The 17424-nt window shown below is 47.8% G+C and overlaps 1 protein-coding gene across 3 annotated transcripts in view; it reads right to left on the reverse strand.

Moving 5' to 3' along the window:
* The window catches only part of NTRK3 (neurotrophic tyrosine kinase, receptor, type 3), a 233273-nt gene that overhangs the window by 34832 nt on the left and 181017 nt on the right, over window positions 1-17424 (reverse strand). For all 3 annotated transcript variants that reach the window (XM_009887217.1, XM_009887210.1, XM_009887203.1), the window contains 2 exons: window positions 7914-8044; window positions 3715-3887 (listed from right to left, as the gene is read on the reverse strand). In XM_009887217.1, the coding sequence (XP_009885519.1) occupies window positions 3715-3887; window positions 7914-8044 (304 nt within the window). The remainder of the gene's footprint in view (window positions 1-3714; window positions 3888-7913; window positions 8045-17424) is intronic.

The raw sequence follows: 17424 nt of genomic DNA on the forward strand, positions 1-17424 counted from the left end.
ACATCTTTATTCCATTGGCTCTTTGTACATCCTACTATATAGGACATATCTCGGTATGTCCTATATAATACATAAACCTCCCTCCCTTTCTCCATCCCACGTGGTTATATTCCAGAAGAAAGAAGCATCAAGACATTTATGAGATTAACAAGAGGGATATTAGTACATTTAGTTGTGTCAAGAAATCTCCAGGGAATACAAGAGGGGTCTCTTCTTGGAGAAACGGGTTTAATTCAGCTTTACAGAAAGGCCATAAGATTGGGTGGATCCCCTGTCAAAGAACTGTTGGGGTTTTTTCTATTATGGAGCGATGGAAGCTTTTGCCAACATGGGGAAGAAAATCACCCCTCTGGTTTCCTCTGCTGAAATGCCTCATTCTGTCCCAAGACAGTGTGACAGTGGGACCGCTCCCCTGGAAGGACTGACACAAAAACATCAGAACTATGCAACTTTTCTAACCAAATCTATTACCCTTCTGAGTTGACAGCAAATGGCAACAACTTGCTGTAGACTGCACAGAGGGTCTGTAATGGCAACGTGTGGATATCCCTACTTCAAGTTTGCAGCTGCCACAGACAGAAAACAAAAGCTAGAAAACCAGCGAGGGAAGGAAAGGGAAGAAGCGATGGAGATATTTGGCGAGCAGAGAGGGAAGGCGGTCGCGGCAGACCCCTGAGCAGCAGGTCTGTGTGCTGGGGAGCGCCCAACCTCGCCACGCACCCAACCTGCGGGCAGTCTCCAGCACACACCAGCCCTAGGGATGCCGTGCTCCCTGGAGAGCTATACCTGTATTTCTCCACGGCAGGATCTTTCCACTATCTCTTTTCTGCTAGCCAGGACACCACGACTGCAGCCTCCCCTGGTGTGGACAGCAGGGTAAGTTGTTGCGCCACCAGGAATGGTCTTACACGCAGGGGCTCTGGGAGGTGTGTAAAGTCATCCCAATACATGCCACCTCCAGCCCAGCTGGTAGGTGTTGATCCTAATGCTCCCCTTGCCACACCAGTTAATTATAGCCCAGTAAAATTCTCTCTCTTTTCTGGGAAGCCCAGAAAGGTCTAACAACACTTAGGGGAATTTATTTATCGTGCTTTTCTCTAGGAAACTGGGTCTAAAGTGCACCTCTTCCATTTTACTGCTTTTCCAATTTCTGCAGTTAAACTGGGAAAAGTCCATCTGAGTGTCTCTTACAGACTCCCAGCGTCCCTGGCCTCCAGTGCCTGGGAGCAACCACCTCCTGCCGTGGGTTGGGTGAATCACACCACAATAAAAACTGCTACTTGCTGAGGGATGCCAGTCACTCCCGCACCACCGACCCTCTCTGATCCCTTTGCAGCCCCTATCCCCCAGTTTCCCACCAGCAGATAGCTGACCTGATAAAGAAAACCCACGATTCTCTTGCCATATGTTCCCTTCGGCATTTTGCATTCCTGTTTGCTGGGTATAAGCTCCTTCGTCCCAAAAGCCAGCTTGCTTTGGGCTGCAAAAGAATTTCCCCACCTATAGCACACCAACACGCAGAGAAGGGAGCTCGTAGCTGCTTGCTCCAGAGCTGCACGAGAAGGAAAAGCTGGCAGCTAAATGCAGCTGGAAGATGTGAGGCTGCAATCCCTGGGAGCACACATCTGGAAAGTTTATTTTCCTGCATAAAGGCCAAAGATAACAACAAGCTTTCTTCTCCAGTGACACTGGGACAGGACCTGGCCTCCCATGGCACGAGCGTTTCTGACATGTCCTAGGGTTGAGCTGGGACGTGAGGATGAGGGTGTGCATGGCTTCAGCATGATATCAAACTTGCGACCACGCTGTTGTGTGAAGCAATTGCACAAGGCATTGGCAGCGGGCACGAGACATCCCTCTGAGACAGCAGGAGAGCCTGGTTTGGACTATACTGTTTGGGAGGTCAGTTAGAACAGAGAGGGAGGCTACGGCTCAGCTGTAATGTCATCCTCCTCTAAGGAGAATAAGGTTTCTGGTTCTGCCAGGAAAAAATATGGGTCAATCTTCTGCTCTTCCTTGTGAAGTACTTCAAAAATGTTGTCTCTCACACACTTTTTCAGACACCAGTCATGAGACTGAGGCACTGTCCTTAACACTGCATCTCCAATCTGCACTAAAACATTTCTTCAGCCCAATGCACGGTTTCATACCGGTAGGCAGAGTTCAATCTGCTGCTGCTGGAAGGTTACTGGGCCCCTGCAAGACAGGGTACCACAAAAGAGGGTCCCAGGGTAACCAAGGCTGCTTCCCCTTGAATTTGGGTCTACGGAGCTCTGCAAAGCTAGAGTAGCATCAGCCTTCACTTGTCCTACCTTGCCAAAGATGCCGTCTACCCAGAACCTGAGACAGGGATTGAGCTATGAAACTATATTCAATCTACTCACAACTATGCCGAAATGAGGAGGGAAACCAATTCAAGGACGTTCCCAGCTCAGCCTCTGCCCTGCTAATGCCCCAAGAGAGCTGCAGACAGATCACCACTGCTTGGCAGAGGAAAGAAGAAACCTCTGGGGTCCTTCCCCATAGCTCTTCTGGTGTCGATGATTACTTAGAAATGAAAGCCTCAGGGAAGGACCTGTGTTTCCTGGTCAGAAACTGACTGTGATGGTGGAAAAATAATCATGGAGTGTATCCCAACCGCATATCTAGACCTGCTGTGCTCAAGCTTCTTGTTCCTCCTGCAATCATGTTCACACTTAGCAGTCAAAACAGGAAAATATCAAGGGTCCAATTTTCTAAATACTGGGAAATAAAACTACTAATTATTTCAAGAGGTAAGTACCACTCCACTTGCACGCAGGATTTTAGAGCGCAATTTCTGTATCGTGGGAGAACAGCACCACAAACATCCTCCCACAGTTGCTCCCTGCCCCTCACCGCTAGCGGATTCAGGGCACACAAATGATCTGCCTCACGCTGATGAAATGGTTGAATGATAACTGTGGGGGGCCTCTAGCAATTTGCATCTCTCTGAAGGCAGGGAAGGCAATTACGGCACTTCGTCAGGCCTTGCCTAGCTTCTTGAGTAGCGTGGTGGGACAGGTTAGGATATTTTGTACCTAAGTCAGCATCTCTATCTGATGAGGTTTAGCGAACAAGGACCAGGGATGGACTCCACAGGCACTGCCTGAGACCCCTCCAACATTTCTCAGCTCTTTTCTGAATATAGGAATGAGAACTAGAGATCAGTAAATTCCCAGGATACCAATCAAACCAAGGATTCCAGCAAGTTTCTCAAAGGAATATTTTGGTTCTGGTGCTATTGAAAGCAGGAGCTGGGTGACATGGGGAGCGATGGCTAGTGGCCTTCGTGCTTCAGTAGAGCATGGCTTTGCTGGGTGGATGGGAAGTGGAGCTGCTGATAGCCATGGCTTTACATCCTTCTACCCCTGCAGTGCAGAGAAGGACTGCAGCCACGCTTCCTGCAGCTTCAAACTTGCTGGGGTGGGAGAAGAAAAGCCTGGTTTCCACAGCTCACACGGACCACCCCTGGGATTACGCAAGAGGAAATCTTGGGGTAGGGCTAATAAAGTACCAAATCCGGTGAGGACCACCATCTCCTACAAGCTGTCCTTGGAACAACCATCTCTCATTGCCCAGCCCACCAGCATCCACATAGCAGCGATGTCACTGGTGCACCACAGATCTATAACAAGCCACGCCGAAGCTGCGGAGCAGCTGTACATCATCTCCCGTGCCCTCCTTTGCACGTACCTCAGGAACTTGTTCAGGTCCCCATGCTTCATGTACTCAAAGACCATGATGAGCGGATCGCCGTCACCACACACGCCGTAAAACTTGACAATGTGCTCATGCTGCAGGTTGGTGAGCAGCTCTGCTTCCCTCTGGAAATCCTTGCGGGCTGCCAAGGTGGGGTCTTTCAGCGCCTGGAAGAAGGGGCACAGATACACACAGGGTGGGCTCAGGTGGGGGAAAAGCCAGAACAAAGGGGTCGCAGCATCGCAGAAGAACTGATGAGGAAGGGACAGGAGAGGAACCACTGCCACCGGCCCAGTTGCACTGGGAGAGCTGGTGGTAAGTGCTGGTGGCACCACCTCAGCATTTTGTTCATGTAGTTACTGGCCCAGCGGGTTGCCCAACTCATTTCCCAGGCAGGAGCAAACATGCCTCAGAGGGTAATAGCTTCCAATTATTCCCAGCTTGGGCAGGATTTGTACTGGTGACCTAGGGGTGAATGGCTTCATATCTCATTATTATTAAATTCCTGAGCCAGCCAGTCCTCGCTATCTGTCTTTTATTTTGAAATAGCTGACTACACTGCCTTTATTCAGAAGATGGATTTGCCTGGCTGTGCAGTTATTGTGTGGATTTTTCAAACTGCCTCTGAAGAAGGACACTGTCAAGTCTTGTCACATAATTTTTAAAATCATGTTTTTATTCCCTGCTGTTTATAACAGCTCCCTTGGCAGACTGATACTGAAATCGGTATCCTTATTGAGAATATCTCATCTTCCCCATCGCCACTGCAGGATAGCTTGCCAGCTCCAGGCTGTGTGGACCAGCCCAACGTCGCAGGGTTGCTATGCAGATGTTGCTGTGGGTGCAGCTGGTGATCAGGAAGGGTTCTGCAGGGTTGGACTCTGGCTTGTCCATGCATTATTGTGCAGTTGCATTGGAAAGCTAGTTTGAAAGCAGTGTGTTGTCACTCCAGGGTACCAAGGGAGGGCACTTAGTAAAAAAAGTTGATGTCCAGAACATTTGACAAGATGGGATGGCCATGAGAATCAGCACGATCTTTGCAAACTTTTAAAGAAATGAAGAGGCAATTCTGGTTTTGACTTGCTGGGTCTCAGTTATATTCTCCCCATTCTCCACATGCCAGGACTGCTTGGTACCAGTTCTGGCTTTAACCGTGCAGCCTAAAGGGCGTCGAAAAGGATTCAAGGCAACCTGGTTGTTATCCCCAGACTCAATCTGATATGCACCCTTTCCCCTTAGTGGTGGGAAACCTACACACAAACACACCTGCCCCATTTTCCCCACGCCTTGAATCTCTCCATGCTCGCAGGAGAGGTGGCATGAGCGGGTGCAGGCTCCAGTTTACATGCAAAAAGGGACGTGAAGCATTGGAAAGCTGTGCATAGAGGAAGGGGCCGAGCACACTGCTAACGCACCTCCGGCTGGTCCATGGCACGGCTGGGTGCGATGCCATGCACAGCGAGGCACTGAGTCCTCCAGAGCAGCTTTTTTTCCCCTTGGATCAGATCTGCTGCGAGGTTTTTACCCAAGCCTAAGGATAGTGCCTCATCTCCTTGCTTCTGCCCCCAAACTGCTACTCACATGGCATAATTTTATTTTAATTCTATGTCCTCTGGGATAGCTTGACTAGAGATATTTAGATGGATGTTAGTTACACGGTGCAGATGGCAAAGCATCCATCCTTATCTCAGGCACCCAATTACTTTTAGTCATTTAATATCTTCATAATGTTGATGCTACTCTGTTTTTCCTCAGGAACACAGTCCCCTCCCCCATCACTCTTTTCTCTCCCTTTTTCCCCGTAGTTGCACGTGATAGTTCAAGCTGCAGTGAATTTAGGTTTCCTTTCCTTCAAACACAATCAGTTCTACAAGGTGTTAGGACTGCAAATTTGTAAATATCACACACCAAAAAAAAAAAAAAAAATTAAAAAGCCACATTACTAAGGTTGCACGGCCAAGCATTTAGAAATAAGGGAAACAGGAGCTGAAAGTGGTCGAACAGGGAAAGACCAGGACCGGTGGAAGAGAAGGGTTGTCTCATCAAAACCACTGAAATGCCTCTCCTAGGAAGGTTTGGGGTGGATTGTAGTTGTGCCTCCATCACACGTTTCCTATGTGACATCTGGCAAGTCACTCAGCATCTGCAGGTTGCGGCCGTTGTCATGAAGTGTCAGTTGTTCCAATGTTACCTGAGAAATTGCCTCTCACGGGGCATCAGGGCCAGGTCTGCACAAGCACCACGTGTTTATTGCTGCGTCGGTGCTCAACGTGGATCTGGTACCTGCTGTCCACAGGGCTGGAATGGAAGGTCAGTAACTCCATCCTCCACTTAAGTGGACCCTTTCAGCTCAGTTTCCCTGCTTCTCCATCTTCCTTCTGCAAAAATGGGGATGACACAACCCCAGCACCTCGCTGGGAGGCTGTGAAAACGAGCGCACTGACAGGAAGGGAGCTCTCAGACACAGGAGCGATCATCACAATGAAGCAGTCCACAGAGAAATGAAAAATACGTGTTCAGAGGACGTGCCCCGAACACCAGCCCCTCCAGCATTTCTAGCACTTGACTTTATAACCTCAACACTCTTCGCTGAATACAGGTTTTGTGCATTTCTTAGGATGTTTTTAGAAGCAAGCTGAATAAAACAGGAAGCTTGTCCATGCCATCACATCAAAACTCAGCTTATCTGCAGGGCTGCAACCTTTAGATCCACTGAAAATCTGAGTCCATTTAACCGAGTGAGTAACACAGCCACTTTCTTTGGTCCTGGGAGGGAGTCCCTGAGAGCAGAGCAGAGGCAGACTCGAACCAGTGTGTCCTGCTGCTGCCTTCAGCTGCAGTGACCAGGGAGGTAGTTCTCAGCCTCTGTCGGGAGCCTGAGCCCTTCAGGAAATGCAGCCAAATCTCAACTTAATATGTAAAGCCTTTTTTTTTTTTCTTTTCTTTTCTTTATTTCCCCCACCCCCCTCCCGCCCCCCCAGGACTTATAATGTGGCCCAAATTAGAGGGATTTTTCCCTGCGCCCCCCCGCCAGAGCTGGCAAGAAGCCAGCTTTGAAGGCCCTGCTCCGACGCTGGATCTGTGTGATCTCGCGGAATGAAAGGCACTCCGGAGATGTAAGCTCATAGTAGCAATTAACAGAAACAAGTTCGGATGCTGTTTCTGCCTCCATGCAAATGAAACTCAATAGAGACTTGAGAGACAGTATCACGTAAGGGATGGCTGACACTGATAGGCAGGTACCAGCTATATAATCAGGCAATTAATCATATGGGTAGCTGTGCTACCTCAGCTTTAACCAGTCTCAGAGGTGAGAGGTGCAATCTGGCAGTTCACAGTCAGAGCATAAGGGGACGAGAAAAGGCTTGAACTGCCAATGATTAAAACAACTCTAAAGTAACTGGATGCCTCCAGCATCCTGGAGAGAGTGCTGGAACCTTTTTTCCTGTAGAGCATCGGTTCAAATGCAGATCTTCTTCCAGGGAGTTAGGAGGCATCAATTAACTCCCAGGGATTAGAGTATGGGTGTCTGCCAACTGGTGCCACTTGAGAGGAGAGCGCATTTCTGCACGGAGTGGTCTCCTCTGCCCGGAGCCACGCTAATGGGACACAGCTCACGTGAGGACCCTCACAAGTATGCAAACAGCGCAGCACAAGCCAAGCTGAACTTGTGTCGGCTCAAAATCACAAAAACAGGAGCGATCTGCGGCTAGGCAAGTGGAGCTGTGCTAGGTCGCTTCGCTCATCTTGCAGCAAATTGGTTATTAGTTGTGCTTAGCTGTTAAGTGCTCATTTTTACTGAGGCCTTTTTTTGTTTCGGCTTCTGCACGTTCCACAAAGAGATAAAATCCATAGAAGAGCCCCAGACCCTCGCAGAGGGTAGGTGGACTCCACACTGCGCTGCTGCAGCTGCACGGGAGCTTCCAGCTTCTAGATCAGCTTCTCCTCCCCGTCTGTCTCCTGGCTGCGGCGGCAGGAAGAGAGGCTTTGGCATTGGTGAGAAGAGACGACCTTGAAGCGAAACACTGAAACTTCGTGTGACTAAGTGGATTTACCACAATCTCCGGCATCAGATAAACCTCCGCCCCTGGCCCCCAGCCCTCCCCTGCTTCCCTTTCCCACGCAGGCTCATCCAGCCTCGCCGCGCCGGCCAGCCCCTGACCTACTCGCTGCCGTTCGCCCTTGGGATTTACCTTCACTGCCACCAGCATTTTGTCATTGGTGGGACTGAGGTTGTAACACTCGGCCAAGAACACCTTCCCAAAGGCACCTTCTCCCAGCTCCCGCTTCAAAACGATGTCTCTCCTCTTAATATGCTGGACATCTGTTGGAGGGAGGGGAGGAAGAGGGTTGAGGGAAGAATGAATCAGGGTTAATTCAGGGAATGGAAAACAACTAATTCAATTTTCTAGCAAGCTGCAAAGGATCTGAAATTGCTTTGCAAAAATATCTACAGGGATCTTTTTACCCACCCACGGAACACAGCCATCTCCGGGACGGAGCTAGTCTCATGCAAAACATCTGCGAGGAAAGTACTTGAGGTTTATCACGTTTTCACCACAAGCTCACGGCAAGCTTGTCCTCAGGGAGAGGAACCTTTGAGGCAGAGTCTGCTACAAAGACCTGAATCTCTTTGGAATGATCCTGGAAATAATTCATCCCCTGCGAGGCGTAGCAAAGGTCACACACCTCCGATGCCAAGCCAGGCGAGATTAGAAGGTCCTGTTGAGTTTTGAATTTCAGTCGGGATCAGTTTAAACCCAAACTTGGGCATATTTCTGAGACTGAGCCTTGGCAAGTCAAAGCATTCCCAAGAGGAGGAGGCCCACTGACCCCCGTGCACCTTAGGGCACTAGCAGGAGCTGGTTGGAAGTGCCGAGCGCTGCCCCGCAGCAAGACTTTGACCCTGCAGCCATCTCCTGCGCCACTGTTCCCTCAGAAACAAAGTCATCCCAGGATAAAGCCACCGGCACAACAGACAAACGCGACCCATTAGTTTCAATGATCCTTTCCACTGACATTTAGGACAGCGAGGACTGACAGAGAATAGCAACCGAGGTTTCAGGAAGAATCAAAGGAGCAATAGCTATTAATTTAACAAAGGCACAGAGGACTACGAAGATTGGTTTGCTCAGCTAACAGGGTCATTCATAAGGGCTAGATCTACCCAGGTACTGGGCACCTAGAGGGGTAGATAAGTGACTAGCAGGATCTCTACAAATGCTGGGTTCTGATTAAATGTCACTGGTTGCTGGGAGAGCTTGGGGGTCTCCATATTCTCTTTTGGGGATGACACTAGGACACAGCTACTTTCTACCAAAGCTCTTCTGGCATCACAGTGTCCATACAGCTCCTCTGGCAATAAAAAGAGGAGCACTGGTTGGAGGCACAGTTCCCAAAACTTCATCTCTCTAAACTGCCCATCGCTGGAGCTTACTGCCTCCCTCGAGAACTGTGGTAGCACAGGCTACCCCCGGCTTTAGCCTGATGGTCATGGCAGGGCACTGAGAGCTACACACTCTCCTCCAGTGCTTGGTGAGTAAACGCTGGCACATTAGAGGTCTCCTCAAGCAGAGGCATTAGATGGGACAGTGCCCTCTTTCCACTCCTACCCTGAGGCGTTCATAACTTGGCCCTGCATTTGTTTGGTCACAAACTGGGCAGCTTTCGAGTCTTTTCCACCTTTTCCATGTGCTACAGGAGCTGTACAGGTATGTACCCCTTAGCTTGGATGCACCTCCCTTGGGGCACTGCAGATGCAGGAGGTGGAGGTGACTAACACCGGGTTTCAAACCGGCTTCAGGGAAGCATCGCTAAGAGCGATCACAGTCTGCCACCAGCTCCTACCACCCAGGAGCCCAAGTCGGCACCAACATCAACCCAAGGGAGCATATGCCCCGCAGCTACATAGGTACCACTTAATGCATCAAAAAGCCAATGGATTGGAAGACTAACATTCTAATGACTTTCAAACAATTAAGCTTTTTAATTAGGAGCTCACAGGCAGGTTTAAGGAGCTGCCATCTCTGGCCCTTTTGCTTGTTTGGGAAGATGGATGCTGTGAGATTGCATAAGCAATGGGCCTTGTAATGAACGATGCCACTATAGAGAATTCCCGTTGACCTTTTCATTAATTGTTCAATAGGCTGAAAACTTTTAGTTACCAATATTAATAATATTAGTAACATTAAGGCACAGGATGGTAGGCACATCCAAAATTACTTTGGTTTTAAATTTGCAGTGACAGCCAGGAAGAACAAATCACATGTGGACTTTGCCTTCTCCACCTGGTTTAGTTGAGTGTTTAAGGAGTACCTTGAGAAATCTGAAATAGTATGCGTTGAAATGTTAAGTGATGCACTTGGGTGAGGAAAATCCTAATCTAAGAAAAGCTCCAATGACACCAATTTACTTAATAGAGTAGAGGAAAAGGGTTTTTTCCTCTTTCTCTTGGCAAGCATTTCTATAGCACTCATCACTACAGCACCTAGGATTTACGGTATAGACAAACCATGTATTTGCATTCTCGGTCCCTTGAATAGCAGCAGTCAAGAAAGCTGTGGGGAAACAGTCTTATATTAAAAGGAGCCCAAGGACACTTTAAAAAACTCAGAATCCCAACAGAAATGTAGCAATTGCAATCCGACTGTCCCATTTGGTGTGAGATAAAGTTAAAAAGGAAACGGTCTCAGAATAACCAGCAATACTATTTGAGATTATTTACACTTCTGACGAGCAACACCGTGAGAACTGAGGCAAACCTCTCTTTCTGAACTCCCCAGGGTCTTGCCCAAAATTTTCAGCTCCCAATTTTTCCTCTCAACAACATCTTAATAAATGATCACACATTTCTGAGAGCTGGCATCCAGACTGTGTAATTATGTCTACATTATTAAAATAATATCCCATCTGTCTTCAAGACCAGATTTTGCAGCAAGTTGTTAAGGTCACCTGAGAAGCTTCGGGAAAATTTATAAGAAGAATTAAAGGACATATTGTGGCAGACGGAGTTGAACGGAGGGAGGAGCAATCCTTTTGAGGTAGGGGACTCACATAGCACTGCTGGACTTAAAGTAAACTTGGATGGTTAAAAAAAAAAAGAGTTCGTAAAGTTAATCAGTTTGACAGCAACTGAACAATCTTAATGTAGAGTCAGAAAAGTACTTTTGCTGATCACAATCTCTCTCAACCTCGAATGGCCATAAATTTTGCTTCATAGTATTTTAGGCACAAATGGAATAGTAAGTGAGTTATAATAAATTGCTTTTTCACATGCTGCAGGCTTAAAATACTGAAGTTTACATCAAATTCTTCCATTCACGGTGAGATCAGCACTATGATTAATTCTACATTACTATTAAATATGGGCTTTAAACATAAAGCAATGACAAACCGCCCTGGCACCGCGTGTTATTGTGCTAACCTTGCATCTCTTTGCTCGTCTGTCCTGGCCGTAACTCATAAGGAAGGCCGAGTAGCCACGAAAGATGCTGTGCTGCAAGGGCACCTGGGAGGTTCATCTGCATAAATCTGTTTACCTCCTCCTGGAGAAAGCTGAGCCCTGTCTGATAAACAGCTGGTGTTTATTTGTTTTAGGCAGGCAGTGGTGTGCTAATCTGTCTCGGCTGTGTTGCAGTCAGCCCCGCCGACAAGGTGTACGCAAACTGTCTTCCCATAAGTCCCACTCTCTTCTTTTTTTTCCTCCCCCCTGTACCATTAACTTATAAAAACAAGCCAACAAGACAATTCAAAAGAAGAATCTACGCAGGAGCCACAGCAAGACCTGACGGGAAAATAAGCAGACTTGACAGCGTGATGGGAACTCATTCAAGGCCGTGCTGTATCTGCAGGAAGGATGTGAGCGCACAACACAAGTAATTCCAGTTTTAAGTGAAACATCTTGCAGTCCTTGTTTTGGGATTACTATGTTGCTGCATGACACAGGACAGTTGGGCAGATTCCCCACCTTCCTTCTTGTCCATCAAGATTTAATGCACGGAGAACGTGTTTCAAGCTCTTGCCTTTACTGTTGCTCTGAATAACACATGGTATGGAACCACATCAGAAAACACCCGATCTGCAGCTGGATGGAAATGCCTCGTGACTTCAGTCCAACGATGGTGGCAGGCGGGTAAGCTCGAGCATAAGCCTGGGACACTGCACTCACCTTTCCAAAGTGCCACCAGAGCAGAAAGCTTTCCTTTTCTCTGCAAGACCCAAAGCAGAAGGGTTGCTGCTTTGGATCTGTGATGGGATCTTACCTAACCTCCTCTGAACCTTTTGCAGCATGGCTGACTTCATCTGTGCTCAAAGTGCACTCAGTCAGAAAAGCGGCTGTCCAAAAACAGCAACTTCTTCCTCCCCTCATCTGCTCCCACGTGTCCCTTAGTCATGTCTGCTCCTCTCCTCCATACGAACATGTTCTAGTTTGCTAACCTTGTGAACCCAGCACAGCCATGGCATACAGGGGAAGAAGAAGAGGGAACAAGATTAATTCTGCTTTTCTCATACATCAGTCTACCGTTGTCCTGATGGGTCACTTCTGCACTGGCCCCTGGGACAGAGCCTGGAAAATCCAGGACTTTTTTGCTTAAATTGCGGATTCAATGACTCTTCACCCATCTTTTACACTCATATTGCAGAATCTCTCTTGCTTGTGACAAGGTCAAGCCAAAAAGACCTCAACACAACCTCAAAATCCGAGGTAGAGCATATAGAGCTGGTAACTGACTGTGTACAACGAAAACACCCTTTTTCTAATAACTACCACATTTCAATCACATAAGCAGAAATTGGGAAGTTGCATGGGTACATTTCACGAATCTAATTTTCCAATTATTGTCTTATTTTCAAATCAGTCCTGTGGGTCAGGTGAGGAAGAGATGGGTTCAGTGACACTGCAAATTCTGCATTTCAGATTCCCGTCACAGCCGGCATCCTTAAAACCATGATTTGATAATAGTTTTGAAACCTGGATGCACATGACTGTGTTTGGACACAGATGACGACAGTGGGAGGTAAATGGACAAATCAAACTCCAAACAGAGTAAACCATGAGCAGTGCCAGTACCGAAGTTACAGCAAAATGCAAAACTACTTCCTAAACTGGATCACTTACACCAGGAAATTAATTCCTCACATCTCCTTCTTTCAAACTCCCGAAGAGCGAGCGGTCTGTCTGCCTGCTGTATTTGCAGTGGGTTTCCTGTCCTTGGACTCTTAATTCACAAACAACATGTGGCTCACTGGGGAAACAGAGCAAAATTACTCTTTTACTCTATTTCTCCTTTTACTTTTGCCACCCTGCTGATACAGCTTTCTCTTCTAGCCTAGAAAAGACCAATATCAATTTTCTATCAGTTTCTTCTTTCTCCTCCACACACATGGCCCCGTTTTCCCGAGAGGTATGTCCTTTCCTGCACCTCTCCATCACCAGCTCCTCCCTCCCTTCTCTTTGTCACGTTATGGCATTTCTGCTCTCTTCTTCTTCTTTATTTCTTGCCCCTCTTGCTGTTCAATCCCTGCTTTTAAACTGACTTCTTTTAGATGTGTTTCTAGGGTATCCTGATTTGAGTTTGATCCTGGGCTCTTTGTGGTAATGGCCTTGATTTTCATAAGCTTCTAAAGACTCATTTGCATCAACAGCACTTTATAAATGATAACAACAATGACATTTTTCAGTAGTGGCTGAGTCATTTGCTGTAACAACTAATTTATGCCAAAGAATTGTCTCTTTTTTCTTTATACATAAGTTGTCCACAAAAAGGTAGCAAAGTTCTCAGTCAATATGATTCATTCACTTCTTTCTTGACTCACTGCTAAAGTAATTCTTATGAATAAACCCTGCACAGCTTCCCTGCTCCGTGACAATTAAAATCAAATAAACAAAGCTTACAATTTACCCTGGAAATCTTACCATTAAGACATGTAACTACCAAACAGAGTGCTTTTCATGTCAGGCAGTCAATTACAACCTGGATGTCAACCAAACATGTTGATCAGTTACCCGATGTACCCGATCAGAGCAAAGTCTGCAGATCAGGTAGGACCAGATCAAAAAGCCTTGCTGCTGGAGGGCTGATAAGTCATTCTCTCACAGACTTGCCTCATAGGGAGAGAAGATAATGCATGGGCTACCTGCACAGAGTCTGAATCTCCCTCCTGGCACGGCGCAAATCCATCAAAGTCAATGAAGGATATTGATTTCAATCGTGGACTGCTGTGAAGTTCACGCAAACAAAGGGAGAACCAGTCCCGTATCATTTAAAAAACCTGAGACATAAACAGGCTGTTTCTTATCTCCGTATGGACTCTGAGTAGGCAGGCCCTCCACTTTTGGTGGCTTCTCTCCCAGCTCTGACATGAGCCACCTCTGGGAAAAGGCCCGGATACACGCTTCGGCAGCCTGGCGCTGTGCTCAGACACTGGTTCTTTGCCAAGTTCCTCTGTTAAGGCACCCTTCAAGGAATCAGCTTCAAGGGAGTCATGATTATAAGCACCAAGCAGTTCTGACGGTCCTTTCAGAAAGACCACAAATCACAGAGGTTTACACAAAGCATATCTGCATCTCTGAGAATTTTGTGGAGCAGGCACAGTCCTTGGCTGAGCCACCTGGACTCCCAACACATGGTTGCACCAAGCTCCTTCCCACCCACTTCTTAGCAGGCCCTGTGGACAAGACCACCTCGCTCACACCTTTCTCTTCCCTTTGGGGGAAGTATTTCAGTCATACTAATTCTGTATGACAGCTCTCGCAGCCATTTCTTTGTGTCCACATGGAAAAATATAGTGAGAGATCTTCTCACATCTTCCATCCGTCTCTCCTTTGGCCTTGATGGAAACAACCTAAAATTCAAAGGATGCTTTCCCTTTTACTGTGTTACTCCTCTCTTTGCATTCCTTTTAAGGCTTTTCAATCTCCAGCAAACCAATATATGTCATTGGCTTCACAGCCTCTCTGCAGACTGTTTCTCATCTCCTGTACCTTACCAAGATGCTGGCAACTTGCATCCAGGCACAGCCCCTGCTGCCTGACAATATACTATGTTATCAAATAGTCGTGATCATGCTCCTTCACAAAGACCTTAAAAGACAACAACTTTGTGTTTCTGCAATTGTTTGCATTTTCTTACTATCCCCTTCATTCCTTGGGAGCGGATACAAGGCATGAATGCAGGACCCAGATATGAATCACAGAATGGTTTAGGTTGGAAGGGACCTTGAAAATCATCTCGTTCCACCCCCCCTGCCATGGGCAGGGACACCTCCCACCAGAGCAGGTTGCTCAAAGCCCCGTCCAGCCTGGCCTTGAACACCTCCAGGGATGGAGTTTCCACAGCTTCTCGGGGCAACCTGTTCCAGTGCCTCACCACCCCCAGAGTGAAAAAATTCTTCCTAATATCTAATCTAAATCTCCCCTCTTCCAGTTTAAAACCATTCCCCCTCGTCCTGTCACTACATGCTCTTGTAAAAAGTCCCTCCCCAGCTCTCCTGTAGGGTCCCTTTAGGTACTGGAAGGAGACATTATTGCCCAGCTGACCCAGCAGACCTGAAGCTGATGCACTACATGCTGCTAAATGGACCTTGGTAACAAACAGCGTGCCTTGATGCATCTGGCTGGGTAATCTGGGCTAAAAAATATTATCCAGGAATATCAATCTGCCCCAGGAGCTGATATACAGTGTAATCAGGCTCAAGAAAACAAGAGAACAGAAGAACAACCTCTGAAAACCAGATCTCTGATGCTTTGAAAGTACCTTACGTCCACCAGTTCCAAGCACACCTCCAGCAATCAGGACACCATCAGCTCCTCCGGCTTTTGCTGTTGCAATAGCAGGTGGGGATGAAGCCCCCACCCAAAGAGCCGCCTTTCACCCGCCAGCTAACTCCAGCCAGCCTTGATCGAGGGAGCGCTGCATTTCTGCAAAACAGCTCTCAGGCTCCACAGAGTGATTTGATTAGCAGCACGGAGCGATGGGATTAGCACCCGCTGAGCTGCCGTAACTTGAGCTGCTGCATCCCCGCTGCAGCATCAGCGCCGGTATCAGCGACGGAGCAACCGCCGGCAACGCCGGTCTACACGGGCAACGCGCTCGGAGCTAAAGGTGAGCGTAAAGGGAGTGCGTCTGTGTGCGTGGGTAAAGGAGCTGGGAGAAAGGCAAAGCACAATCACCCCTTAAACCAACAACTCAGCAGATGTAAGCCCAGAGCCTGCCAGGCTCCCTCACCACGTCACACCAGTGAAAACCATTTGGAAGCAGGTGACATTACCTGGGGAGACATACCTGCAAAGTTTGAACCCAAACCAAAGCAAACTTTCATTTTCCTCATGGAAAAAAAAAAAAAAAATCTGAAAAACTATAGTCTTAGAACGCGCTTGGCACCACCGCAACAACACTTTTTAAGCAAAAACTTCTGTCACAGCTTAAGCCTCCTACAAAAACAAAACACAATTTCAGTCCAATAAAGCCGAATACAAACCACCTGGTAATTATTTTATGAAGAGAGCAATATAAAGTGTCCCACGGCTACTGGGTGCTGAGCAGTCTCAGGTGGGAGGCACAACACCCCAGAGTCCTTCAGAAGCACAGCCATCCTGGGGACATCCCAAAGCAAAGGCTCCTGCACATCACCCCCAGCAAACATTTGCCAGTGACTAGAGGAACAAAGAAAAGAAGCCTCCAGCACATCTGGGCCTCACACAGCAGCGGCTCTTGCCTTTAAGACAGCATCCACCTCCTCCTCTTTTTGCAAGTTTGTGACTTACTGAAATGACTCAAGCAAGAGCTCATCACATCAACAAGACCCTTCCTTGATACAAGAAGGTAAATCCCCTCACCTGTGCTGCTGTCAGTGGTTAAAATGTCCTTTAGTATGGAGATCTGGAAGACTTCCCAATGGAAATCTGACTTTCACAAGGCTCCCTGCAGCCACTGGGGTCAGGGCCTGGGAGTAGGCAGGTCGCTGTAAGCAGGTTCTCAGCTCTGCCCTGACCCATGTGCTGCAGCACTATCAGTGCAGAGGGTCTCCACCTCTACCCAGCCTGCTTGTGCCTGAGACGCATGTCAAGATCCCACCAGGTCAGGAGAGACACCTTGGTCCTCACCACTGCCACCCTGGGAAAGCCTGGGTGCGCTTTTTCCCCATGCCTGCTCATGCCTCTGTATTCACCAACTCCTCCTCAGCTACCAACCCCAGCTGGCTCCCGAGGGGGCACAAAACACTGCTAACCAAAACCTTATTAACATTCCAGACAAAAGACTTAAAAACAGACCAAAGATTCCCATCATCTCCCGCACTCTTTCAAATAATTTCTGGCCGACACTAGGCTGCAAAGCCAAACTGTGTCTTGAGCTTCAGCAGTCTGTCTCCTTAGACATCCACTTCATCCACTTCTCCTTAGACATCCACATCTCCTTAGACATCCTGAGGAGGCACTCAGGTTCTGCCTTTTTGTATACAGGGGTTAACTACACAACTGGGCTCTTCGGAGGAGGAAGACTAAGCCCAACAAGACAAAGGTAGAGGAGGGACTGGATTGGGCTGCAGAGGTCTCTGCGTTGGGTAAAATGCCCAAGAGCCCCATGGCAAAGTATCATAAAAGGAACCTTACACAAAGCATCGTTCTCACCGACTCACTGGTACACTCCAGCAGCTCTTGGAAACAGGGACTGGGATTCTTGGCAGGCTGGGAGGAAAAGGGAA

This window comes from Charadrius vociferus, unplaced genomic scaffold, assembly GCF_000708025.1.
Source record: "Charadrius vociferus isolate BGI_N301 unplaced genomic scaffold, ASM70802v2 scaffold190, whole genome shotgun sequence".
In the NCBI taxonomy this organism is placed as follows: Eukaryota; Metazoa; Chordata; class Aves; order Charadriiformes; family Charadriidae; genus Charadrius; species Charadrius vociferus.